At 47.3% G+C, this 26,125-nt stretch overlaps 1 protein-coding gene across 1 annotated transcript; it reads left to right on the top strand.

Annotated features, from left to right (window-relative positions):
* Positions 1–317: 317 nt before the first annotated feature.
* On the top strand, positions 318–22,530 carry LOC121543880. The gene is made up of 12 exons (XM_045216696.1): positions 318–489; positions 1,750–5,174; positions 12,612–12,734; positions 13,036–13,112; positions 13,822–13,839; positions 17,036–17,237; positions 17,758–17,863; positions 17,950–17,996; positions 18,166–18,674; positions 18,800–19,038; positions 19,141–19,299; positions 19,454–22,530. The coding sequence occupies exons 2-12, from the start codon at positions 1,862–1,864 to the stop codon at positions 19,617–19,619; spliced, it is 4,959 nt and encodes a 1,652-aa protein (XP_045072631.1). The 5' UTR covers positions 318–489; positions 1,750–1,861; the 3' UTR covers positions 19,620–22,530.
* Positions 22,531–26,125: the final 3,595 nt, after the last annotated feature.

Genomic DNA, 26,125 nt, shown 5'->3' on the forward strand with positions numbered 1-26,125 from the left:
TGTTCCTGTGTTTCCACTCCTGTGTTTAATAGGGAAACAGTGTGAATAGACTACTATACTGCATGTGCATTTACCATGTGACCTTCCATTTCCACTGAGAATGAAAGAGAATAATAAAGATGGAGGGAGTGTGATGGCGGATAGGAAGAATTCCACTACTAGAGATCATAGAGAATACGGTAGAAGATTCCGAAGTGATTGACTTTTTCTTGGAGGGAGGAAGCGAAGGCTGAGAGGGATGGAGGGTGCTGGCAGATGAACACAGTGAGAGGGAGATGGATTGGTGAGGCAGAAGAGGGGTGTGGTCCCGGCGTACGAGCGAGAGAAAGAGGCGGATGACGAAAGATAAGGAGGTGGTCGCGAGAGGAGAGAGCTCTCGCTGTAACCCTTGGAGAGGCTGTTGGTCGGTCGAACGAGTTCGCGCGCGCTCGCATCCGTTTACCGAGAACGGGATCCAGCGTCTCCATCTTCTCCTCAACCGAGCCGATGGTGAGTCAAATATCTCACAATCATATGATTATAAGTGTTGTTGATCAAATGCTCTCTATTTACCCAGATCTAGGCTATACGTTTTTGCTATGCCTTCAACCACTGCCCATATCCCCAGATCCAGATAACCAATTTGAATAGCCTTTGTCTTGATTTATAGACTATGGTTGTTTAAAAGAATGACGAACATAAGCATGTTATAGTTAATTTTATACAAATTGCGACACATTTTGTGATAGTAGCGGGGGTGAATGTATCAGGACGATGCGGCTTGAGGTACTACCCCCCCTTTCCCCCCTCCACTCCTCTCTCACCCCATCTCCCCCGGTCTTCATCGGCCACTTCACGTCGATAAATCCGGTGGTAAATACCGAAAATCCAGCAGATGATGTGCGATGCGGTTTCGGTGCGTTATTCTAACGGTTCTGACCAGGGCGACGTGTCCCAGGCCCGATCTAAGCGCTGTTCAGGTTATGATTTATATAGGCCTACCTTCTTCTCCCCGTTTGATGTGAAGGGCACCGTGCTGCTGTGGAGGAATATGACCAGTGTGTTTAGCCTGGGCAGTGGATGGGCTTTAAAAGACAGCCTCTACGTTAGTCATTGCGCCGCTAAGGATTTTCTGCTCTAAATAATTTGATCTTGTCTACTAAAGATGTTTGTACGATGCTATATGTAAAAATGTATTTTAATGCAAATAACCTTCGAATTTAGATAGTTCATTTTGATTCATCCCGATTCAATTTGCTTGGCCTATACTTAACCTATTTGTCAGAGAGAGAGAGAGCGTAAATCCTTTCTCAAGGCTTTAACATCATCACTCCATCAAGCGGAATCTCAGAGTAGACTGGGATGCTGAAGGATGACAATAATCCTTAATTAGTTGCCAACTGTTTTCATGGAGATCTCCTCTCGATCTCTGACATTGAATTTAAGTGTGTGTGTTTGTCTGTGTGTGTGCGTGTCTGTCTGTCTGTCTGTTTATGGAGAGAGGGAGGGAGGGAGGACAAGATTGAGGAGAGGAGAGATGGATTTAATTTAGCTAGTCCCAGCACTGAGGAGGTAATTATACAGCAGAAAAAGCCCAATAGCTATTGAGCTATAATGAATGAACCAGGGGATGATTTAACTTCTAAGATTTCATATGAACAAGAACAAGCTGGTCCCTTGTGCAGTTAGAGGAACATGGAAGCACAGACTCCTCTTATCTCTATTATCTGCTGTGCCTCTATTGACTGCATGTCTCTTTTGATGTTGCAGGATCTTTGGAGTCAAGCCAAGATGTGACCACCATGTTTTGGATCTCTCCATCCCTTAGATAGAAAACAGAACCCCTGTTTCTATAGAAACATAAATAACTATTATTCCTAAAATGCACTCCTCTAGCCGAACCTCCGCTCCGCCCTTGAGGCCTCGTCGCTTCGACACAAGCAGGCGGACCACCACTGCAGCGGAACCAAAGCCACACGGCCCTGCTTCCCAGAGGGAAGACAAAAACATGAACACCATTTCCTCTTCCTCTCCTCGGCGTGCCACCAAAGTGACCCCCGAGTCTTCCAGGACCAGGGTGGGGGTCCAGCCTCGTGCCCCCTTGGGTCAGTCCAGATTGGGTTTACAGAGAAACACTGCTCCCCTCTCTATGACCAAACCCAAACCCAAACCCAAAAGTGTCCGTGCAGCAGCAGCTGTGTCCAACTGCGCCCCTCCTCCTCCTCTTCCTCATCTGGACCCCAACTGTAATGAACCCAGCCTGCCTTGTCTGTGCTGCGACGGCCATTCTCCCCAGGACAATAACAGTCTGTTCAACCACAACCACAACAACAACAACACCATCTCCATCAGACAGCAGCTAAAGCTTCAGCCCCCTCCACCACCTCCCCTGCTACCCCAGAGACAGGAGGGGACAGGGGGCAAGGCCAAGGCACAGGCCAGCCCCTCTCAGCCCAAGCCCCAGCCTCAGGCCCTGGCCCCGGCCTGCCCCCCTAATGCCCTGGAGCTGGAGAAAGGGAAAAAAGAGGAGGAGACTGCAGATGTGAACAAGAACACAGACGTGGTCATAGACAACAAGAAAGAAACGGAGGAAGAGGTGGATAACAAGAAAGAGAGAGAGGAGGAAGAGGAAAACAGTGTGGACGTTGAAGTTGATGAAGATGATGAGGAGGAGGGAGATGATGATGATGATGATGATGACACGTTGGTCCCATCGTGCTGCGACTGCCCTCCCTCTCTCCTGGATCTCTCCCTGACCTCCTCCACCTCCTCATCCTCCACTTCCATCAGCTCCTGCTCTGATCTGGAGTCAGACTGCGCCGATCTCTCCATCTCTCTGTCGTCCTCTTCCCACGAGGGGAACGCTGATCTGTCAATCTCTCAGGACCACACTCTCATTCACGTTCCTGAGCGCTACCCAGCCTCCCGTTCACCCCCCTCCCTGCTCCTCAATCCCATCCCCCCCTCTGTCTCTCGCTGCCCTTCCTCCCCTCCACTTGCCTGCTCCCCAGACGAGGGCTACCCCTCCGCCCCCGCCTCCCCCTCCTCCTCCGACTACCTGGGGGTCAAAGGTCAGACAGGCTTAGGGTCAGAGGTCACCAAACTAGGCCTCCTGGACTTCCTGGAGTCAGTGGGAGACTTTGGCAAGATGGAGCGCTTCAGCCAGGTGATACAGGTGGCTCGCTGGGACCTGGAGGGGGATCCTCAGGGGGATCTACTGAGGGATCGACTGGATCATCTGGACCGACTGGAGAGTGTCAACAGGCAGGTGAAGCTGGCTCACATCTCCAGGCTCCATGAGAAGGGACTGGATCTAGGCGATCTGGGCAAGGAGGATCTCTCTGATGTTCTGGATGAGATGGGGAACGTGGATATGTCTTGGAAGCTGTATAAGGGCCGGGGCGGGTCGCTGGGAGATTCACAGGAGTTCTCTGATGCTGGAGTGGACCTGACAGCGCCTTCAGACTGTGATGAGCCCCTGGTCTCGGAATCGGAGACCTCTTCGCCCATAGAGCCCCCACCGAGACCCCCCAAACCCCCCGCCCGCTATGCCAGCGTGAACTCTGAACTCCACACCTACATCAACATCAGCCGTGACATCACCCCCTCCGTCTCTGTCTGCACCTCTCCATCCTCATCCCCCACTTTCTACACCTTCAGGTGTGAGAAGGCCCTCCCTCCTTCCCCACCCTCCGTCCCCCCTCCTCTTCCCTGTCAGCCCATCCCTTACTTTACACTCTACAAATCTTCCCCTCTCCCTTTCTCCCTCCCCTCCTCCACTCCCCCCATCCCTCCCCCTCGGAGGAGGCACCTAGCCCGTAAGGAGGCCCAGCGTCTCGCCATCCTCCAAGCAGGATGCGAGAAGACCCCCTTGTCCCTCCCCCCTCCCACCTCTCGCCCCCCTCCTCTCCCTCCTGCCCCCACCATTTCCATCTCCAACTCCACCCCCCCCCCTGCCATCCCTCCCCCGCCCTCTCTCCCCCCTCCTCCCTCTTTCCATGCGTTGGATGATGAGATCCGTAAGCTACTGGTGCTAGCAGGACTGACCCAGGCTGAGCTCCTCAAACTCAGCCCAGAGCTGGGGGTCTCTGTGGGGGGACTGGAGGAGGAGGGAGAGGCGGAGACCCACCACACCTCCAGGCTTGGACAGACACCGGATAGAGGGATGAGGAAAAAAGAGGAGAGGGCAAAGGAGCAGTATGATATAGATGGGTTGGCTGTGGATGGATGGAGAGATGGCGGAGGGAGGTCAGGGGTGGAGAGGGATAGAGAGACTGATATATTTGGAGGAGTAAAGGAGGATGAGGGAGAGAAAGTGGAGAGCAGAGATGTGTTTAGAACAACGTCTTTCACTGACATGGCGAGAAGGAGGAAGAGAAACAGTGGGTTTGGGGCTAACGTTAGCCTAGCATCTGACCCCTACTACAGCACTGGCAATACCAACACCTCTAACAATGTTAGCTTCGAGACTTTCAAATATTCCCCTGTGCTGTCGGAATCTCCTCCCCCTCCTCCCCCGCGTCCCTTACCCCCTGTCCCCCCTACCCTTCCCCCCCTCAAAGTCTGCACCCTTCTCGCCAACTCTTTACGCCCTGAGCGATTTGATTGGCTCATGGCCTTCTCCCCCGATGGTGAAAACATGCCCCTGCCCTCGCCCTTGGAAGTTAGAAAATCCAATGAAGAAACCCTGAAGAAATCTACTTCCGGGTCAACGTCATCATCTGGGTCAACGTCAGGGTCAGGTTCAAAAGTGATGACCTTCAAGGAACTGCGTAACCGTAGCAAACACAGCTCCCCGGCCTACCAGCTAATAACTGAACCAGATCCTGACCCCACAGTCATAACCCCTGACCCTGACTTCCTCTACAACCTCAAGTGGAGGAGGGAAAAGATGGACAGCGACGGGATCCAATGGGAGTACACCTCCCAGGCCCAGGCCGCCTTCCTGCAACCACCTCCCCTCACCTCATTGGCTGCTTTTAGGGAAATGTTCCAGAAAGCAGAGGATGCGATTGGACAGCCCGAGCTGTGTCCCTCGCAGCGGATTGGGTGCTCAGCCAGTGAAGGGAACCTATGGAGGATGGATGGACAGAGAAAAGAGGAGGGAGAAAAGAGGAAAGAAGAGGTAGAGGAAGAAGAGGTGGAGGTGAGAGGAACAGCTGATGGAGGAAGAACCTGGGAGTCAAGAACTACAGGTGAGTTAGATGATGATGATGGTCATGATGATGACTATAGGCCTAGTTGCTGACTGTGAGGTGCTGATTTGGGGTTAAAATGTGGAGGTAGTAACAAACTACAGTATTCACTGAAGCCACCTTCCATCTAATATTATGCACACAACACCACATCTGAAACTGTGTCCTCTCTTGGGAATAAAAACTAAACCAGCAGAGAGAAGGATGACAAAAACACAGGGGGAGATTTCTCTGCATTCCAGAGAAGAGGGAAAGAGAAAGAAGGGGGAACAAGAGAGAGATACATACAGAGATGGGTGCAGCATCTATGTTTTCTATCTAGGATGGACAGATAGATGGAAAGGAGAGCGATAGGATTAGATGGGCTGCACTCATTCTTTTTCAGGGATGGACAGATGAGTGTAAAGAGAGGGAGACAGAGAGGGAGACAGAGAGGGAGACAGAGAGGGAGACAGAGAGGGAGACAGAGAGGGAGACAGAGAGGGAGACAGAGAGGGAGACAGAGAGGGAGACAGAGAGGGAGACAAAGAGGGAGACAAAGAGGGAGAGAGATGGTGGAATCTCTTCAGTGCTTCCTGTGGGCCTGGTGTGATGTCATCACTACCTTATTAAATTATTCATCCAATCTGCAGACCGGGGGGAAGTAATGGAGTACCCACAGCTATCCCTCCCTCCCTCCCTCCCTCCCTCCCTCCCTCCCTCCCTCCCTCCCTCCCTCCATCTACCTCCCTCTCTCTATCTCTCTCTCTTTATCTCCCTCTAGCTCTCCCTCTCTTGCAGTTTTTCTCTCTGTTACTCTCTCCCTATTCTGCTAACTCTACATTACTCCCTTTCTATAGTTCTCTCCTTCCCTCAGAGAGGGAGACAGAGATACACTCTGTATCTCTCTCCCTCTGTCTCCCCTTCTTTCTGTCTCTTTCCTCCTCCCTCATTCTCTTTCTAATCTTTTCTCTGTTTATACACTGTACCCCCTTCTCTCTGTTTCCCCTTCCCTCTATTCTGCCCTCTCTCTCTCCTCTATCTGCTGAGTCATCGGTAAATTTTTTGCTGCCTACCTCCTCCTCTCTCTCTCTTCTGTCCTTGACCGCTCACACACTCCTTTCACCTCTCTTCTATCTTCCATCTTCCTTTCTTTTGTCCAGACTGTTCTCCCCTTCCCAGAGTGTCTGCGATTCAGCTCAGATCCGATAACTCATATTATTGGCTACCTTTAGAGTGGTTCTTAGTTACATAGGCTGAAGGGCTGAATACCTCTATTAATCTGTATTTTAATTACACAGCTTTATTGTTTTGATAACAATTTACATTAATTAATTTCATTATGTGATTATTGTCTAAAATATATATATATTTCGAATCAAAGTCACAATGTACATTTCAGGAGACATGCTGAATGTGCGTGTGTGCGTGTAGTGTGCTTCCCTCTGTGTGTGTATGTAAAAGCTAAGTTGTATGGTATTTGTCAACGTAGAAGGAGTTATGTGTGGTCAACTTGTCACAGCAGTAGGATAAACTGATCCTATGTTATGTAGGGGCAACTTCTACCCACAGACTGCAAAACAAAATACAGACCAGACTATTTGTCACATGTGCGTGTACAGCTTTAAGAACCAAAAGGGAGGGGCTCCATCTATCAACCAATGGTAGAGACTTGTTTCACAGTAGTGCAAAAAAACAGGAAGTGTAATGTGTGGCTGCATCTGAGAGACAGTCAGATCAACTCAAGGCTAAACCAAGGTATGGTAGTTAACACACATTCTGTGTAGCCTCTATCTCTCTTTCACAGTGATATTAAATGAGACAATGTATTTCTGTGCATAATGGAGTTCTAATCAGCACAGGCTATTATCCAATAATCTCCAAGGAGACAGAGAGATAGACAGTGTGCAGCCAGGCAGGAACAGAACTCTATATAGGCTGACTCAGCGTAACCAACGGTACTCTGTACTGCTCTGTAGAGAGAGGAAAATAAAAAGTGAGAGAGAGAGAGGTGAAGATAGAGAGAGAGAGAACTGCTAGAACAGCAGAAGAACTAGACTAGCTATGGCCAGCGATACCCTCACCTTCGCCAGTCACCTGCACCTATACGTTTTATAATACAGAATACACTCTGACGGAAGAGTAGAACGTGAAACCACTAACTTAAACCACTGGAAATACTAGAGGGGAAATGCCATAGCCTAACTGTTTGATGGTGAGATATAAGGTTTGGGTGTGGTTGAAATAATGGTGAACGACTGTGAGACTGAGAGTAGGAAACAAAAGAGAAAGGCTTCTCTAAATCTGAACTTTGACTCCTCTGTTCATTAAATCCACCTCCATTGACTCTGTCATGTATTGTGGTCAGTCTGTGTGCATCTGTTGGGTCAGACTACTGAACATATGTTGTTGTGTGGATACTGGGTGATGTACTGCATTACTGCATGTTGTGGTGTGGTGGGGATCTACTGGTTTACATTGCATTCTTCTCTCAACAGACACTAACATTCTCTCCATCTCTCTCTCTCTCTCCTCCCAATTTATTTGCAACATAAATTTTTACTCCTCTCCTTGTTGTTCTCATCCCTCCGTCCCATCCGTCCTTCTAACGTTTGTCCATGGCTCTGCTTCTCCTTTACCTTCCCCTCCTCTCTGCTTTCGCTTGTCCTCCTGCTCCCAACTACCACTACCTGCCCCCAACTACCCCCCTACCTGCCCCCAACTACCTCCCAACTACCCCTATCTGCCCCCAACTACCTCCCAACTACCCCTACCTGCCCCCAACTACCTCCCAACTACCCCTATCTGCCCCCAACTATCTCCCAACTACCCCTACCTGCCCCCAACTACACCCCAACTACCCCTACCTGCCCCCAACTACCCCCCAACTACCCCTACCTGCCCCCAACTACCCCCAACTACCCCTACCTGCCCCCAACTACCCCCCTTCTGACCCCCAACTACCCCCCCACACAAACACACCACCTACCCGCACCTCTTACTCACACCCCTACCTCCTGAAAAAAAAACTTGTCCCCTTCAAATCCCCATTTCTGCCCCAACCTGCCCCTGTTACACTCATACTCCTCTTCTTCTCCCCTCCTGCCCTGTGCCCCTTTCGACTGGGCAGTGTCCTCACCCCCTCTCTCCCTGGCCCAGTCCCACTCCCAGCCCTCCTCCTATTTCCTTCACTCTGCAATCCCCCCTTACCGCCCAGGATACTGTGGTGCTCATACGAGAACGGCCCCCAGGACACAACCTCGCAGCCACACTGAAACCCAGTCCACAGCCACAGGCCCTAACCCCTACACTACCCAGTCCACAGCCACAGGCCCTAACCCCTACACTACCCAGTCCACAGCCACAGCCACGGGCCCTAACCCCTACACTACCCAGTCCACAGCCACAGGCCCTAACCCCTACACTACCCAGTCCACAGCCACGGGCCCTAACCCCTACACTACCCAGTCCACAGCCACAGGCCCTAACCCCTACACTACCCAGTCCACAGCCACGGGCCCTAACCCCTACACTACCCAGTCCACAGCCACGGGCCCTAACCCCTACACTACCCAGTCCACAGCCACGGGCCCTAACCCCTACACTACCCAGTCCACAGCCACAGGCCCTAACCCTACACTACCCAGTCCACAGCCACGGGCCCTAACCCCTACACTACCCAGTCCACAGCCACAGGCCCTAACCCCTACACTACCCAGTCCACAGCCACGGGCCCTAATCCCTACACTACCCAGTCCACAGCCACGGGCCCTAACCCCTACACTACCCAGTCCACAGCTACGGGCCCTAAACCCTATACTACCCAGTCTACAGCCACGGCCCCTAACCCCTACACTACCCAGTCATCTAACCCCTTTGCTACACAATACACTCACACAGATTTAAATGAAGACAGCCATGGAACTGATTCTAAGAATATTGATTCCGGATATAGCTATAGTGACTATTTTAAGAAGGATGGAGGCCTAGACTCTGCACATCGTTTTGGAAATGACTTCAAGAGCAACGTTGATAGTGTGTATCGTTATGTGAATGACTCCAAGACTAAAGAAAAGATGGAGTATGGCTTTGGCTCTGACTCCATCACTAACTTTGACTCTCTCTACTGCACTGCTACCGCCACTGATAAACAGACTCACACACACACCGGCTCACACACACTCGTCAGCAATGACACACACACTCAAGGCTGCACCACCCCATATAAAAACATTGATGCGATGATGATGGCATACGCCAAAACACACACCGTTGGCTCCCTCGGTCGCACGGACACACACACACACTCCAACAAACACACTGACATCGACCTGCTGTACGGCCCTATCTCAGACAAACACACATACACCTCTTGCCCTGGCCAGAACAGAACCTCTAAAGATCTCCCTCCCCTCCCCACCTGGTACCTCTACCACCCCAAAAACTGCCCCCTCCACAGGGGCGCCCCTCCCCGCCTCTCCCCCATCGGGGCTCTCGACCCCCCCCATCGCTCTGGAGCCCCCCCTCCAGGCCTGGACACATCCTGCCTCAGCTCACCCCTGTTCCCCCGCTCTCATACCCTCCCTGCCTTGGCCGCACCCCTCTACTACCCCTTCCTCTACCCCCCTATACCCCCCAAGAAAACCCTAGATCCCCCAAAACTCATCCAGGCTCCGCCGCTGCCGCCCGCGCTGAGTAAGAGCTCTCTCTCTCTCTCTCTCTCTCGCTCTCTCACACTCCCTCCCCCTGTCTAACATCCTGCTCGCCTGTCTGTCACTCTGTTAGTCTGTCTGAGTGTGTCTATATATCTATATCGCTATCTCCCAGTCAGTTAGTCAGTCTGTCTCCCTGTCTGTCTGTAGTCTGTCTGTCTGTGTGTATATCTACAGTGAGGGAAAAATAGTATTTGATCCCCTGCTGATTTTGTACGTTTGCCCACTGACAAAGAAATGATCAGTCTATAATTTTAATGGTAGGTTTAATTGAACAGTGAGAGACAGAATAACAACAAACAAATCCAGAAAAACGCATGTCAAAAATGTTATAAATTTATTTGCATTTTCATGAGGGAAATAAGTATTTGAGCCCCTCAATCAGAAAGATTTCTGGCTCCCAGGTGTCTTTTATACAGGTAACGAGCTGAGATTATGAGCACACTCTTAAAGGGAGTGCTCCTAATCTCAGTTTGTTACCTGAATAAAAGACACCTGTCTACAGAAGCAATCAATCAATCAGATTCCAAACTCTCCACCATGGCCAAGACCAAAGAGCTCTCCAAGGATGTCAGGGACAAGATTGTAGACCTACACAAGGCTGGAATGGGCTACAAGATCATCACCAAGCAGCTTGGTGAGAAGGTGACAACAGTTGGTGCGATTATTCGCAAATGGAAGAAACACAAAAGAACTGTCAATCTCCCTCGGCCTGGGGCTCCATGCAAGATCTCACCTCGTGGAGTTGCAATGATCATGAGAACGGTGAGGAATCAGCCCAGAACTACACGGGAGGATCTTGTCAATGATCTCAAGGCAGCTGGGACCATAGTCACCAAGAAAACAATTGGTAACACACTACGCCGTGAAGGACTGAAATCCTGCAGCGCCCGCAAGGTCCCCCTGCTCAAGAAAGCACATATACAGGGCCGTCTGACGTTTGCCAATGAACATCTGAATGATTCAGAGGAGAACTGGGTGAAAGTGTTGTGGTCAGATGAGACCAAAATCGAGCTCTTTGGCATCAACTCAACTCGCCGTGTTTGGAGGAGGAGGAATGCTGCCTATGACCCCAAGAACACCATCCCCACCGTCAAACATGGAGGTGGAAAGATTATGCTTTGGGGGTGTTTTTCTGCTAAGGGGACAGGACAACTTCACCGCATCAAAGGGACGATGGACGGAGCCATGTACCATCAAATCTTGGGTGAGAACCTCCTTCCCTCAGCCAGGGCATTGAAAATGGGTTGTGGATGGGTATTCCAGCATGACAATGACCCAAAACACACGGCCAAGGCAACAAAGGAGTGGCTCAAGAAGAAGCACATTAAGGTCCTGGAGTGGCCTAGCCAGTCTCCAGACCTTAATCCCATAGAAAATCTGTGGAGGGAGCTGAAGGTTCGAGTTGCCAAATGACTTGGAGAAGATCTGCAAAGAGGAGTGGAACAAAATCCCTCCTGAGATGTGTGCAAACCTGGTGGCCAACTACAAGAAACGTCTGACCTCTGTGAATGCCAACAAGGGTTTTGCCACCAAGTACTAAGTCATGTTTTGCAGAGGGGTCAAATACTTATTTCCCTCATTAAAATGCAAATCAATTTATTACATTTTTGACATGCATGTTTCTGGATTTTGTTGTTGTTATTCTGTCTCTCACTGTTCAAATAAACCTACCATTAAAATGATAGACTGATCATGTCTTTGTCATTGGGCAAATGTACAAAATCAGCAGGGGATCAAATACTTTTTTCCCTCACTGTATATCTCTATCTCCCTGTCTGTCAGTCTGTCTGTAGTCTGTCTGTCCCTGCTGTTGTTGTTGTGTCTGTGTTGCATGGAGTGCTGAAATAGACACCTCTGATTTTCACTCTCACCTTAATGAAGCTATGACCTTCAGCTTCTGTTGAACCATGATAATCACTGTGACGATTATTATCACGCTTTAGTGTGTGCATGAATGCATTGGTGTACGTGCGTGTGTTTGGGTATGACTATACATTATGTGTTTAATGTAGTGGTGAATGGCTATAAACTAGGCTGAACACTAACCTTCTATAGTGTGTCTATATGTTTCCTGCTGCATTTATATAAGTGGCTATCATGAGGTCAGATTAAGGAATGTTCTCACACCTTACTGATACCACAGGAGGCTGCTGAGGGGAGGACGGCTCATAATATTGGCTTGAACTGAGCTAATGGAATGACATCAAACACATGGAAACCATGTGTTTGATGTATTTGATACCATTCCACTCATTCCTCTCCAGCCATTACCACTAGCCCGTCCTCCCCAATTAAGGTGCCACCAATCTGTGACTGATACCTGACTTCTGCATGGCTCTCTTCTCCCTTAGGGGGTTTTATGTTTCCTGTGTCTGTCAAGGTTAATGCATCCGCTTCCCATTTACATAATGTATCACCCTCAGAATGGACGATGTCCTGCGTAGAATATTGGAAAAGCAAAGTGTACAAGACAATCATTTTAGATTCAGTGAAAAAGATTGACTGGGATGTTTCAACAAACTAAGCTATGCTATCACTGTGCTATCACTATGCTATTACTACTACACTACTACTGATAGTACTGCTACTCTACCACTGCTTTAACTAACTGCTACAACAACTAATATCACTAATACTGAAACAGTAACACAGAAATACCAAGTAACATTGCTATTCCTCTCTGTGAGTCCACCACTGATTAGAGTAGAGTAAGTGATCCTTCCTCTATCTCTGTTAATCTCAGCGGTTCGTAGCGTCTCATTCGCCGACTCTGTACAGAGGGGCGGGACTTCCTGGATGGGCGATGACGTGAAGGCCCCTCTGAGAGGCCTAGGGCTGTCCTCTCTGTGCCTGCTTGAAAAAAGAGGTATGATATACATGTATATATTTACATTTGACATTTTAGTCATTTAGCAGACACTCTTATCCAGAGCGACTTACAGCAGTAAGTGCATACATTTTTGTACTGGTCCTCCGTGAGAATCAAACCCACAACCCTGGCGTTGCAAGCGCCATGCTCTACCAACTGAGCCACACAGGACCATATATAGCCTACATGTATATTTATAAACAGTCTGTGATATACAGTACATTTATTCATGTACATTTACACTGTTAGAGACATTATGTTTGTGTGTGTATAACTGTGTAACTGTTCCCATCCACAGCTCTGGTCAGTGCAGTCAGTGTGGCAGTAGAGGCCATTTTGGCTCAGTTCAGCTCCTCACGGACCCTGGTGCAGAAGGTCAGTTTCCACTGTCTCTGTGTTTAACACGATGTTTAACACTATCTCTTCAATAACACGATGTACACACCACATTATGCAAGATATGGAAAATGGGCTTGAGTTTTTAATCATTATGTATATACTTTAATGATGTATTTCTGAATGCATGCCTGTTTGTTTCTACTGTGTTTGCCTTTGTCTGATGCTGGTAGCAAACTCAGTTTCTCCTCTGTGGATCAATAAAGTATATTCATTTCAATTATGAGAAATATGAGGGCCAATCATCTTCCTCCGATTTCACATTTTGGTTTTAGATCAGGGGAGGTAATCCAATCAGTGCAAACCTCCACCCCGCGTTTATAATACCTAGCTACCGCTCCTAATGACGTATTGTCAAACTGTTGCTATGACAGGGTTTCCACACCGACAGGCAAAGCAAAGTGAAAAACAGACAGACATAAAGAGATCAACCAGCTCAATCTCCCAAAAGACTCTTCATTGCCTTATAGGATTTCTGTATCCGTGTCTCTGAAATTAGACTTAGGTCTATAGCAGCGGTGGTTGCATTCAGCTCATTGGAACTTAATGACTTGTGACACTTGATGGCTCAAACTTGATGGCTCAAACAGCCTGTTAGTGGCTCTATATCCATATAATTTATGAATCATCCATTGAATAACTGGAAATATCTGTCTCTCTTTCTCTCTCTCCTCTTCCTCTCCCCTAGTCTGCCTCCATTAACAAGGTGCTAGATTGTCTTCAGATATCCCTATCTTTGGCTCAGTAGTCAGAACCTCTGTGTACTAACACCATCCTTCCACATCCCTCTTTCCCCCACATTTCTCTCTACTCTACTCCTTTTCTCTTCTCTCTTGTTTCCCCCTCTCTGTTTTCATCCTTCTCTACTTTTCCCCTCCAATCCATAAAACCCTCTTCTCTCTTACCTCTCTCTCCTCCTCTATTCTCCACTCCATTCTCCTCTCTCTCCTCCCCTCTCTCCCTTCCCTCTCTCTCCTCCTCTATTCTCCTCTCTTCCCTCTCTCTCCTCCTCTATTTCTCCCCCTCTCTTCCCTCCCCTATTTCTCCCCTCTCCCCTCTTCCCTCTCTCTCCTCCTCTATTTATCCCCTCTTCCCTCCTCCTCTATTTATTCCCTCTTCCCTCTCTCTCCTCCTCTATTTATCCCCTCTTCCCTCTCTCTCCTCCTCTATTTATCCCCTATTCCCTCTCTCTCCTCCTCTATTTATCCCCTATCTTCCCCCTCTCTCCTCCTCTATTTATCCCCTATTCCCTCTCTCTCCTCCTCTATTTATCCCCTATCTTCCCCCTCTCTCCTCCTCTATTTATCCCCTCTTCCCTCTCTCTCCTCCTCTATTTATCCCCTCTTCCCTCTATCTCCTCCTCTATTTATCCCCTATTCCCTCTATCTCCTCCTCTATTTATCCCCTATCTTCCCTCTCTCTCCTCCTCTATTTATCCCATCTTCCCTCTCTCTCCTCCTCTATTTATCCCCTATTCCATCTCTCTCCTCCTCTATTTATCCCCTATATTCCCTCTCTCTCCTCCTCTATTTATCCCCTATTCCCTCTCTCTCCTCCTCTATTTATCCCCTCTTCCCTCTCTCTCCTCCTCTATTTATCCCCTCTTCCCTCTCTTTCCTCCTCTATTTATCCCCTATTCCCTCTCTCTCCTCCTCTATTTATCCCCCCATCTTCCCTCTCTCTCCTCCTCTATTTATCCCCTATTCCATCTCTCTCCTCCTCTATTTATCCCCTATATTCCCTCTCTCTCCTCCTCTATTTATCCCCTATTCCCTCTCTCTCCTCCTCTATTTATCCCCTCTTCCCTCTCTCTCCTCCTCTATTTATCCCCTCTTCCCTCTCTTTCCTCCTCTATTTATCCCCTATTCCCTCTCTCTCCTCCTCTATTTATCCCCTCTTCCCTCTCTCTCCTCCTCTATTTATCCCCTCTTCCCTCTCTTTCCTCCTCTATTTATCCCCTATTCCCTCTCTCTCCTCCTCTATTTATCCCCCATCTTCCCTCTCTCTCCTCCTCTATTTATCCCCTATTCCATCTCTCTCCTCCTCTATTTATCCCCTATATTCCCTCTCTCTCCTCCTCTATTTATCCCCTATTCCCTCTCTCTCCTCCTCTATTTATCCCCTCTTCCCTCTCTCTCCTCCTCTATTTATCCCCTCTTCCCTCTCTTTCCTCCTCTATTTATCCCCTATTCCCTCTCTCTCCTCCTCTATTTATCCCCTATTCCCTCTCTCTCCTCCTCTATTTATCCCCTATCTTCCCTCTCTCTCCTCCTCTATTTATCCCCTCTTCCCTCTCTCTCCTCCTCTATTTATCCCCTATCTTCCCTCTCTCTCCTCCCCTATTTATCCCCTATTCCCTCTCTCTCCTCTATTTATCCCCTATTCCCTCTCTCTCCTCCTCTATTTATCCCCTATCTTCCCTCTCTATCCTCCTCTATTTATCCCCTCTTCCCTCTATCTCCTCCTCTATTTATCCCCTATTCCCTCTCTCTCCTCCTCTATTTATCCCCTATCTTCCCTCTCTCTCCTCCTCTATTTATCCCCTCTTCCCTCTCTCTCCTCCTCTATTTATCCCCTATTCCCTCTATCTCCTCCTCTATTTATCCCCTATCTTCCCTCTCTCTCCTCCTCTATTTATCCCCTCTTCCCTCTCTCTCCTCCTCTATTTATCCCCTATTCCCCCTCTCTCCTCCTCTATTTATCCCCTATCTTCCCTCTCTCTCCTCCTCTATTTATCCCCTATTCCCTCTCTCTCCTCCTCTATTTATCCCCTCTTCCCTCTCTCTCCTCCTCTATTTATCCCCTCTTCCCTCTCTTTCCTCCTCTATTTATCCCCTATTCCCTCTCTCTCCTCCTCTATTTATCCCCTATTCCCTCTCTCTCCTCCTCTATTTATCCCCTATCTTCCCTCTCTCTCCTCCTCTATTTATCCCCTATTCCCTCTCTCTCCTCCTCTATTTATCCCCTCTTCCCTCTCTCTCCTCCTCTATTTATCCCCTATCTTCCCTTTCTCTCCTCCTCTATTCATCCCCTCTTCCCTCTCTCTCCTCTTCTATTTATCCCCTATTCCCTCTCTCTCCTCCTCTATTTATCCCCTATCTTCTCTCTCCTCCTCTATTTATCCCCGATCTTCCCTCTCTCTCCTCCTCTATTTATCCCCTATCTTCCCTCTCTCTCCTCCTCTATTTATCCCCTCTTCCCTCTCTCTCCTCCTCTATTTATCCCCTATTCCCTCTCTCTCCTCCTCTATTTATCCCCTATTCCCTCTCTCTCTCCTCCTCTATTTATCCCCTATTCCCTCTCTCTCCTCCTCTATTTATCCCCTATCTTCCCTCTCTCTCCTCCTCTATTTATCCCCTCTTCCCTCTCTCTCCTCCTCTATTTATCCCCTATTCCCTCTCTCTCCTCCTCTATTTATCCCCTATTCCCTCTCTCTCCTCCTCTATTTATCCCCTCTTCCCTCTCTCTCCTCCTCTATTTATCCCCTCTTCCCTCTCTCTCCTCCTCTATTTATCCCCTCTTCCCTCTCTCTCCTCCTCTATTTATCCCCTCTTCCCTCTCTCTCCTCCTCTATTTATCCCCTCTTCCCTCTCTCTCCTCCTCTATTCATCCCCTCTTCCCTCTCTCTCCTCCCCTATTTATCTCCTCTCTTCCCCCTCTCTCCTCACCTATTTCTCCTCTCTTCGCTCTCTCTCCTCCTCTATTTATCCCTTCTCTTCCCTCTCTCTCCTGCTCTATTTATCCCCTCTCTCTCCTCCTCTATTTATCCCCTCTTCCCGCTCTCTCCTCCTCTATTTATCCCCTCTCTTCCCTCCTCTATTTCTCTATTCTCTTCCCTCTCTCTCCTCCTCTATTTATCTCCTCCTGTATTTTGCCACTCTCCTTCCTCCTCCCCTTTCCAGGCTCTATCAGGAGACAGCAGTGTGAATCCGTCTCTGGGTCGGCTGGTGCTGCAGTGTTTGTGCCCCGCCCTGCGGAGCCTGCTCTCCGACGGCCTCAAGCCCCACCAGAGTGATTTGATCTCGGGCAGGAGGCCAAACTCAGCCTGGGGACTGGTCCAGGCCTCCACCAGGCCAGGTAGGAACTCTGGAGCGCAGTACAGAGGTGGGTGGCAAGAGAGCATAGACAGCATAGGAGGGCTATGGTTGTTATACCCCCTCCCTTTCCATCTATTTATATATCTCTCTCTATATCCATCGCTCTCTAGTTCTCTTTCTCAGATATTATGGACGTACATAGCCAATCTCTCTATCTCTCTTCCTCTTTCCCTCTCTCCAATATGTATCTCTCTCACCCTCCCAGACATCATGTGGGTTCATAGTACTTTCAGTCTCTCTCTCCTCCTCTCCTCTCTCGCTCCAGTCTGGCACTCATTATTCTGCAGTGTTGAGTCATCCTTCTCTCTCTCTGATTATCACTCTCTCCCCTCCTCTATTCCCCCTTATTCTCTCCTTCTCACTATTATGGTGATCAGGGTTATTCCATTGACTCAGTACTTGTTAATTTCAATTTCAATTTCAATTTCAGTCAATTGAGGTCAAAGGTAACATGAGTGATTTGTTTCACTGTGCCAAAGCCTAAGTGTTTTCTTTCTCTGATCTGTGTTCCCCTTCTGTCCCTCCAGGGCCCAGCACTCAGTCCCTGTACAGCCTACAGGCTAGAATAGGAGAGCTGCCCCAGCTCAGGCAGAACAAACACAGGTTCAACGCCTTCCTCCTCGGCCTCCTCAAGTAAGACCTGGCTCTTCTTTCCTAGGGTTTTTCTGTTTGACTTTTTAAATTCCAATTCTCACCTGCTTCTTCTCTCTCTTGTTCAGCATCAAGCTTCTGGATTTCTGGCTGTCCCATCTCCAGTCATGCAGTGGTAAGTCTCTGAAGCCTAAAGTTCATGTCCGCAATCTAGCCGTTTCAATATTAATATGTTATAACATTATTTATCTCTCCTCCCTCCACCCCTCTCTCTCCCCCACCCCTCTCTCTCCCCCACCCCTCCGTCTCTTTCTCTCTCCTTCACCTCCCTCTCTCTCTGTCAGATGTGTTGGTGACGTTCTACCGGCCCTCCTCCTTCATGCGCTTGTCGTTGACTTCCTGCCAGCCTCTGTTTGAGGAGCTCCTCCTCCTGCTGCAGCCCCTCAGTCTCCTGACCCTTAACCTCGACCTGCTCTTCCAGCACCACCACCTGGAGCCTTCCAATCTCAGCCCAGAGATCCTCAGCCCACCCAATCAGGACCTGGGATTCAGGCTTTCGCCCCGGGGGTCCGCTTCCCAAGGCAGGGGCAGCAGTTATCTCGAGAGTCTATCAGAGCTGGACTTTGGGAGTGTGGAACCCGAGGTGACCAATCGTAATGCAAGCTCGTCGTCCCTGGCCAACTCGGGGTTGGTGGAGTCACTGAAGCCAGCGAGTCTCAGCGTGGGGCCTGCGAAGGTCTCTGGGGGTCTTGCGGAGACGAGTCCTCAGCTGATGTGGGTTCAGGAGAAAGAAATTAGGGAGCTAGCACCTCCTAATGTTGAGGAGGCCAGTCTCTCCCAACAGGCAGGACAGGTGAGCACAATTCAATGGCTCTTTTTTCCCTGAAGTGTGTGTATTCGTGTGTGTGTGTGTGTTTGAATGCATGTGTGAGTGTCCGTGCCACACAGCACTTTTCTGAGCTGTTATTCTCTCCCTAGGTGATCCAGCAGGGATGGGGGGCTGTGGTACGCTGGGGGGGCAAGCTGGGCCAGAACCTGGCTGAACTCAGCCTGTCTGCAGTACAGAACCAGAACCAGGAGGGGACATCCAGAGACCCTCCAGAGCCCCAGGCCAGGAGTGACCCTCCTCAGGTCGATGGAGCATTGGCGGTCCCCTGGGGTTTGGGACGGCTGTTTGGAGCCTCCAATAACCCCACGATACCCACACTTTCAACCAGGTGAGCTGGTGTGTCTGTAAGTGTTTGTGTGATAGAGTTGTATGATACTATACCGTTTAAGTATCTTACTCTTATTATTGATGTATCTCTCTCCCTCCCTAGACGTCCGTCTCAGTGGTTGTCTCCAGGGGTGTCTGTTCTGACCCGGATGGTGAGCAGCAGTTCCAGCGCTAACCAGAGGAGGGCGCTGGAGCCCCAGCAAGTAGAAGAGGTGGTAGAGAGAGAGACAGAAGAGACATGGGACAACCCAAGACCCCTCAGGTATCGTAAAAATTAGGAAAGATATCTAGATTACATGTTTAGTTTGTTCAGTTCAGACATCAGTTCAGTTGTCATGACTGTCTATTATGACTGTTATGTCATTCTTATGAGACTTTTTTTACAGCAGTATCACTTATTTTTCTCTCTTTCTCAGGTCAGTCAGAACACTATGCGACCACTCTGGCACAGGGGCGGAGCTAAGCTTCCGAAAAGGGGAGGAGTTAGTGGTTTTAGGGGGTGTCGATCACGACTGGATTCGCTGTCGTCAGGGAGACCGAGAGGGGCTCGTGCCCATTGGCTACGCCTCCCTGATCATGTGATTTCAGACGCCTGATCAGAGTTTTGATTGTTTTAATATATCTGGGGGAGGGAAAATGAAGTCATAAAGCTATAATGTATTTAGGCAACCATTGAGAGGCTGTGGCGAAGTCCCAATGCTCTCAGAGAAATAGTTCACCCCCAAATCTAAGTTGAAATCACGTTTTTATACCTCTAAAGTGGTCCAAAGTCATAAGTCAGGGTTCCCCAACTGGCGGCCTGTGATTTTATTTGGCCCCCCAAGTTTTCTGAGCAAAGGGTTAGGGTTACTTGTTGGACATAAGACCAAAAATCAGCAGCAAATTTAGGAAATCTGTTCCAAAGTATTCCCACACATAATAGAAACGTGATTGTTTACAAATCTAAGCAAGGTTTGAAAGGATTATATTTTAGTCAAATGTTATATCTGTATGGGCTTCTTGCGGTCAATTTGTAGTCTACAAATTATTTGTAATTATGTTCCAGCCCCCTGACCATCCGCGGCTGAATCTAGTTGATGATCTCTGGTCTCAGTGATTTAGTTCAGTCGTTACTCCGCACCATCTGTTGTGTAGATCCCACTATATGCACTGAGAGAAATCTGCAAAACTCAATCCCTAAAGAATTGCGCCATCTAATTAGGGGGATTTAATGAAGATTTTATTTAGCTCACCAGATGGCGTGGAATATGGACCCAGCATGACTTCAGACCACTTTTGAAGTTCGAAAACTTCGGACAAACACTTATCTTGGTGTGAACTATCCCTTTAAATGTCCTCCATTCGTCATCTCCTCTCTTTGGTGACCACTGATCTGAGAAGGACTGGATTAAGCTTTGTAGAGTTTACACCATAGCTTTCTATTCATAGGTTGCATCTCCGTCACTCGGTCGCGTCATGCCATTGTTATGAACGTTCTCAAAGCGCCCTCTATCGGCGTTGCCCTAAAGTGGTGATAACTGAGGCTAACTACTGTTTAGTCTAAATTACACTATAGTGCCTGGAAATACGGTGACGTTGCTAAAGTAGTCAAATATGTAGTAGGAAACAACCTTGCCAGCATGATAATGTCGTCAAATTTACTTTAGACAGATGGTAATGTCATTAGCTAGCAAAGTTCGTCAAAAATAGCTAGTAACGTTAGCTAGCTACAATCCAGTGGCCTCCCCTCAATTTGAGCTACTTAGCTAACGTTATACTGCATCTAAAGTAAATCTGGTGACATCAAAATTATGACGAAAGGTTTTCCTAATAATGATTTGCCTCTTTTTGAATGTCATTGTATTTCCAAGCCACTGTAATGCACTTTTGATGAAATCTTCATCAGCGCTCATTGACGATGCATTGAGTAGAATGCTCAGTCGGGCATCATCAGTCCAAACGAACGTTAAAAACAATATTGTGACGAAACATGCAACCCATGCATTCAGTTTATCCTGACACTTTCAGATCAGCAGTCACCATGGGAAGATGTATAGCCTGGTAGCCAGGTCGGTTTCTGCTCTAGCCAACTCCTTCGTCTCAGACCTTGCCGCCAGGCTAACCAGTGAAGGGAGCCATAGTAGAGTATTGGAGCAATGGCGCGTAGCCCCTGTTATGTAACGTAGTACCATAGTGAAATGTAGCCGTTTTCTGTGTTCAATTTGACCTTTCACCCCTATTGATCTCTCACCTCTATCGCCTGTTCTCTGTATGTGTGTTTGACATGTGCCCACTACAATTAATAGTCAGTTTAAAAATGATAACTATTTGACTGTATAAATATACATACATAATATATAGGTATATGAATATAGATTGATTTAACTGAGATAGATAGAAAGATAGATAACCAAGAGAAAACAGATAGTCAAACGTTACTATAGATAAGGTTGATCATGAATCAAATTGATAAGTGATCTGGCCTTTTATTTGCTGCTCTCACTACATCTCCAACTCACCAGTCACTACTCTATAGTCGTTTTACACATGGACAGCTCAAGTCTGTTTGTCAATTATCTGAATCCAGTGGCTTCATCTTAGTGTGTGTTGTATGCATTGGCATACAGACTTCATATCCTTCATATCTTCATCATAATCTGATAGATTTAGTCTCATATCTTTACACTGTATTTATTGTATAATGAATGCTTTGAGTGAATGCAGCAGGGTTGGGCTCAATTCGGCAGTCTATTCAGGAAGTAAACTGAAATTACAATTCAATTATTAAAAAAGGTGCATCTATTTTTAATGACTTCTTAATGAACTGTAAAGGAGAAGCTATTTATGTGAAGTTTTTTAATTTGCGGATTTTAAATTCAAATCACTTCCTGAATTGACTGCCTTCAATTCGAATTGAGTCCAACCCTGGAATGCAGAAGAGTATCTATCTATATGACACATATCTATCTAAAGGACATTCTAGTATCCAACAGTATATAAGTATAACTGGCATAGCAATGCTGTAACTTCAATCAGTCCACACCTCTTAAACCTCACTAACACATACTACTCAGTGCTTATGGAAATATCAATGCTTTGAGACGGACAGATAAACTGACAGATAAACAGACTGACAGGGACTTGAGACATGTCTCTTTCTACTCAACCCAGGGATGATCAACTCTAGTCTGGTAGCTTTTCCTTTACCTCATAGATCAATTAGTATCTTTGATTCGCCAGATATTTAACTCGACTGGTTACCTGGGCGTTTCTAAGTCTCAGACTACAAGACAATTCAAAAGACTATAGAGACCAGTAGACAATGTGGGCTTCCAGGGCCGTAGTTGTACATTCCTGACCTAGACTATCCAAGCTTTCAGATGAAGCAGCAAGCTACTCCCTGATGTACTGTATGAAGATACCACTACTGTAAAGGCTGCCCTTCCCCCAACCGTACCTCAGCTCTCATATGTACAGTGGGGGGGAAAAGTATTTAGTCAGCCACCAATTGTGCATGTTCTCCCACTTAAAAAGATGAGAGAGGCCTGTAATTTTCATCATAGGTACACATCAACTATGACAGACAAATTGAGGGGAAAAAATCCAGAAAATCACATTGTAGGATTTTTAATGAATTTATTTGCAAATTATGGTGGAAAATAAGTATTTGGTAACTTACAAACAAGCAAGATTTCTGGCTCTCACAGACCTGTAACTTCTTCTTTAAGAGGCTCCTCTGTCCTCCACTCGTTACCTGTATTAATGGCACCTGTTTGAACTTGTTATCAGTATAAAAGACACCTGTCCACAACCTCAAACAGTCACACTCCAAACTCCACTATGGCCAAGACCAAAGAGCTGTCAAAGGACACCAGAAACAAAATTGTAGACCTGCACCAGGCTGGGAAGACTGAATCTGCAATAGGTAAGCAGCTTGGTTTGAAGAAATCAACTGTGGGAGCAATTATTAGGAAATGGAAGACATACAAGACCACTGATAATCTCCCTCGATCTGGGGCTCCACGCAAGATCTCACCCCGTGGGGTCAAAATGATCACAAGAACGGTGAGCAAAAATCCCAGAACCACACGGGGGGACCTAGTGAATGACCTGCAGAGAGCTGGGACCAAAGTAACAAAGCCTACCATCAGTAACACACTACGCCGCCAGGGACTCAAATCCTGCAGTGCCAGACGTGTCCCCCTGCTTAAGCCAGTACATGTCCAGGCCCGTTGAGTGAAAACCTCCTTCCATCAGCAAGGGCATTGAAGATGAAACGTGGCTGGGTCTTTCAGCATGACAATGATCCCAAACACACCGCCCGGGCAACGAAGGAGTGGCTTCGTAAGAAGCATTTCAAGGTCCTGGAGTGGCCTAGCCAGTCTCCAGATCTCAACCCCATAGAAAATCTTTGGAGGGAGTTGAAAGTCTGTGTTGCCCAGCGACAGCCCCAAAACATCATTGCTCTAGAGGAGATCTGCATGGAGGAATGGGCCAAAATACCAGCAACAGTGTGTGAAAACCTTGTGAAGACCTGTGTCATTGCCAACAAAGGGTATATAACAAAGTATTGAGAAACTTTTGTTATTGACCAAATACTTATTTTCCACCATAATTTGCAAATAAATTCATTAAAAATCCTACAATGTGATTTTCTGGATTTCTTTTTCTCATTTTGTCTGTCATAGTTGACGTGTACCTATGATGAAAATTACAGGCCTCTCTCATCTTTTTAAGTGGGAGAACTTGCACAATTGGTGGCTGACTAAATACTTTTTTTCCCCACTGCACCTTCCTTCTTTCCCTACCTGTCATGCTAACCCGTGTAAGGTCATCATTATTAATACTGTAGTAACGATAGTGGTAGTAGAATAACGTTAAAGTAGTAATGTTTATTACTGTGTTTATCTTATGATTTGGTTGGTAGTTATTCTGTAGGCTTGGTATTGATGATGCATATGATGTACTTCTGAAAGCTTGTGGTTTAAAGGAACTGTTTGTCTTTTTGGTTTGTTTACTGTTTTTTTGTTTTTCAAAGTCACTCGCGGGAGTTCAGGGTACTTGAGGAATGAAGAATAGAATAGATTACCCATAAATTCAAATTCTATGGGAATATCTCTATTTTGATTGGTCAGAAAAAATATTAAAGGTTACCGTGCCAACAAGCCTCTGTGGTGTAGCACAGGGTTAGTGTCCCTATGACAACCTCGTAGAAGAAATATGTGACATTAGATTGGAAACATTGTAACTTTGCACTTGCATTACATAGGCTACTTTACCAAATGCAATGGTATGGCACTGGCTAGTATGTCAACAACCTAACTAGCTAATCCAAATCGCTGCATGTCTCAAGACATTGTTTAGCTAGAATAGATAGTTGAGCCACTGCGTGTCATGGCCAGTCACACTAAACCCCTGGTTTTCTAAAGGCTTTAGCTGAGTCACGGCAGCAAAACAAGTTAGAGAACTACTTTCTTAGGCCAGTAAATTGACATGAGTTGTTTAGAGCTATCTATAATGTATTTTAATGGCAGCTTGTAGTAAATTAGGCTGTATGAGGGAAGAGCTAGTTAGTGTCAGCAAGGCCCACCATTCAATATGCCATGCCTAGATGCAGGTGAGGGGTAAACCTAACTTCAGGAAATACACATGGTCTGTGACGGTAACAATCTCAGTATGTTGACAAGGATTTTTTTGTTATTTTTTTGTTGTTGGTTCGGGTATATTTTCCATTGTGTGAGATGATCCATGATAAATGCATTGATTTGTATGAAAAGCTGTTCATTTATTGGATGTGTTATTTATTGACCCTGGAGTCCCAGAAAGGTATATAGCTCTGTTGTATCTGTCCCCTCACGTCTATCTCTCTCTCTATCTATCTGGGGTTCTGTGTGTGTGTGTCACAGGAGGTTGGTGGCACCTTAATTGGGGAGAACGGGCTAGTGGTAATGACTGGAGCAGAATACGTGGAATGGTATCAACTACATCAAACACATGGTTTCCATATGTTTGATGTCATTCCATTTGCTCTGTTCCAGCCATTATTATGAGCCATCCTCCCCTCAGCAGCCTCCACTGGTGTGTGTGTGCACGTACATGCGCACATGTATGTACGAGCGAGCGAGCGTCTGTGTGTGTAGCAGTGGGTTCTGTATCTCTCTCTGGTGTGATGTAGCCAGCCCTGTACCTAACTGTTGCATTGTGTACTGTGTCCCTGTAGTCAGTCAGTGTCCGACTCCCGCATGTGCTTGTTTGTAAATACCCAATAAATATTCAACATAAACCAAACCTCAAACTCTCTCATGAGTCTCATTTCTTCTCTATTCCCCTCAAACTCATCTCTGGACCTCAAAGCCAGTTCCACTGTGTTTTTCATTGTTCCCCTCTAATGAGGGACTGATTTAGACCTGGAACACCAGGTGGGTGCAATTAATTATCAGGTAGAACAGAAAACCAGCAGGCTACAGACCTCGAAGGGTAAGAGTTGAATACCCCTGCTCTATTCCATTGAGCTATGGCGAATACTTGCCTAGAAAGTATGGGGTCCCTTGATATTAAAGCCATCACAATCAAAGAGCTTAGTGTATATGCTTCCAGTTGACCTAGCCACTTCTATCAGAGCAGTGAAGGGGAGTGCATGAGGGAAGATCGAGGGAAGGACTTACTCTCTGAAATGAGAAACTATCCCTGTTTTAATACTTTCAAAATGATTTCCTCATTAAAGTACCCACAGACCTGAGCAGGATGGATTGGCTAGGCAACTTTTGCTCACACATGCAGTGTAGGCTCCTGGGAAGAGCTATAGGAGGACGGGCTCATTGGAATGGCTGAAATGGAATTTATGGAACAGAGTGGTTTCCATATGTTTGATGTGTTTAGTACCATTCCATTTATTCCATTCCAGCCATTACAATGAGCCCGTCCTCCTATAGCTCCTCCCACCAGCCTCCACTTACACATAGCCTATATAATCACATACAGATCAGTGATTTGCTGAAGGTAAGGAGGAGAGAAGGATGCATTAGTAGAGCAGGGCCTCAGGCTCAGTCCTGCCTGTCACGTCCTCAGATGAGGGTCGTGATGGAGGAAAGCGCTGTATCACCTGATCA

This window comes from Coregonus clupeaformis, unplaced genomic scaffold, assembly GCF_020615455.1.
Source record: "Coregonus clupeaformis isolate EN_2021a unplaced genomic scaffold, ASM2061545v1 scaf0776, whole genome shotgun sequence".
Classification (NCBI taxonomy): domain Eukaryota; kingdom Metazoa; phylum Chordata; class Actinopteri; order Salmoniformes; family Salmonidae; genus Coregonus; species Coregonus clupeaformis.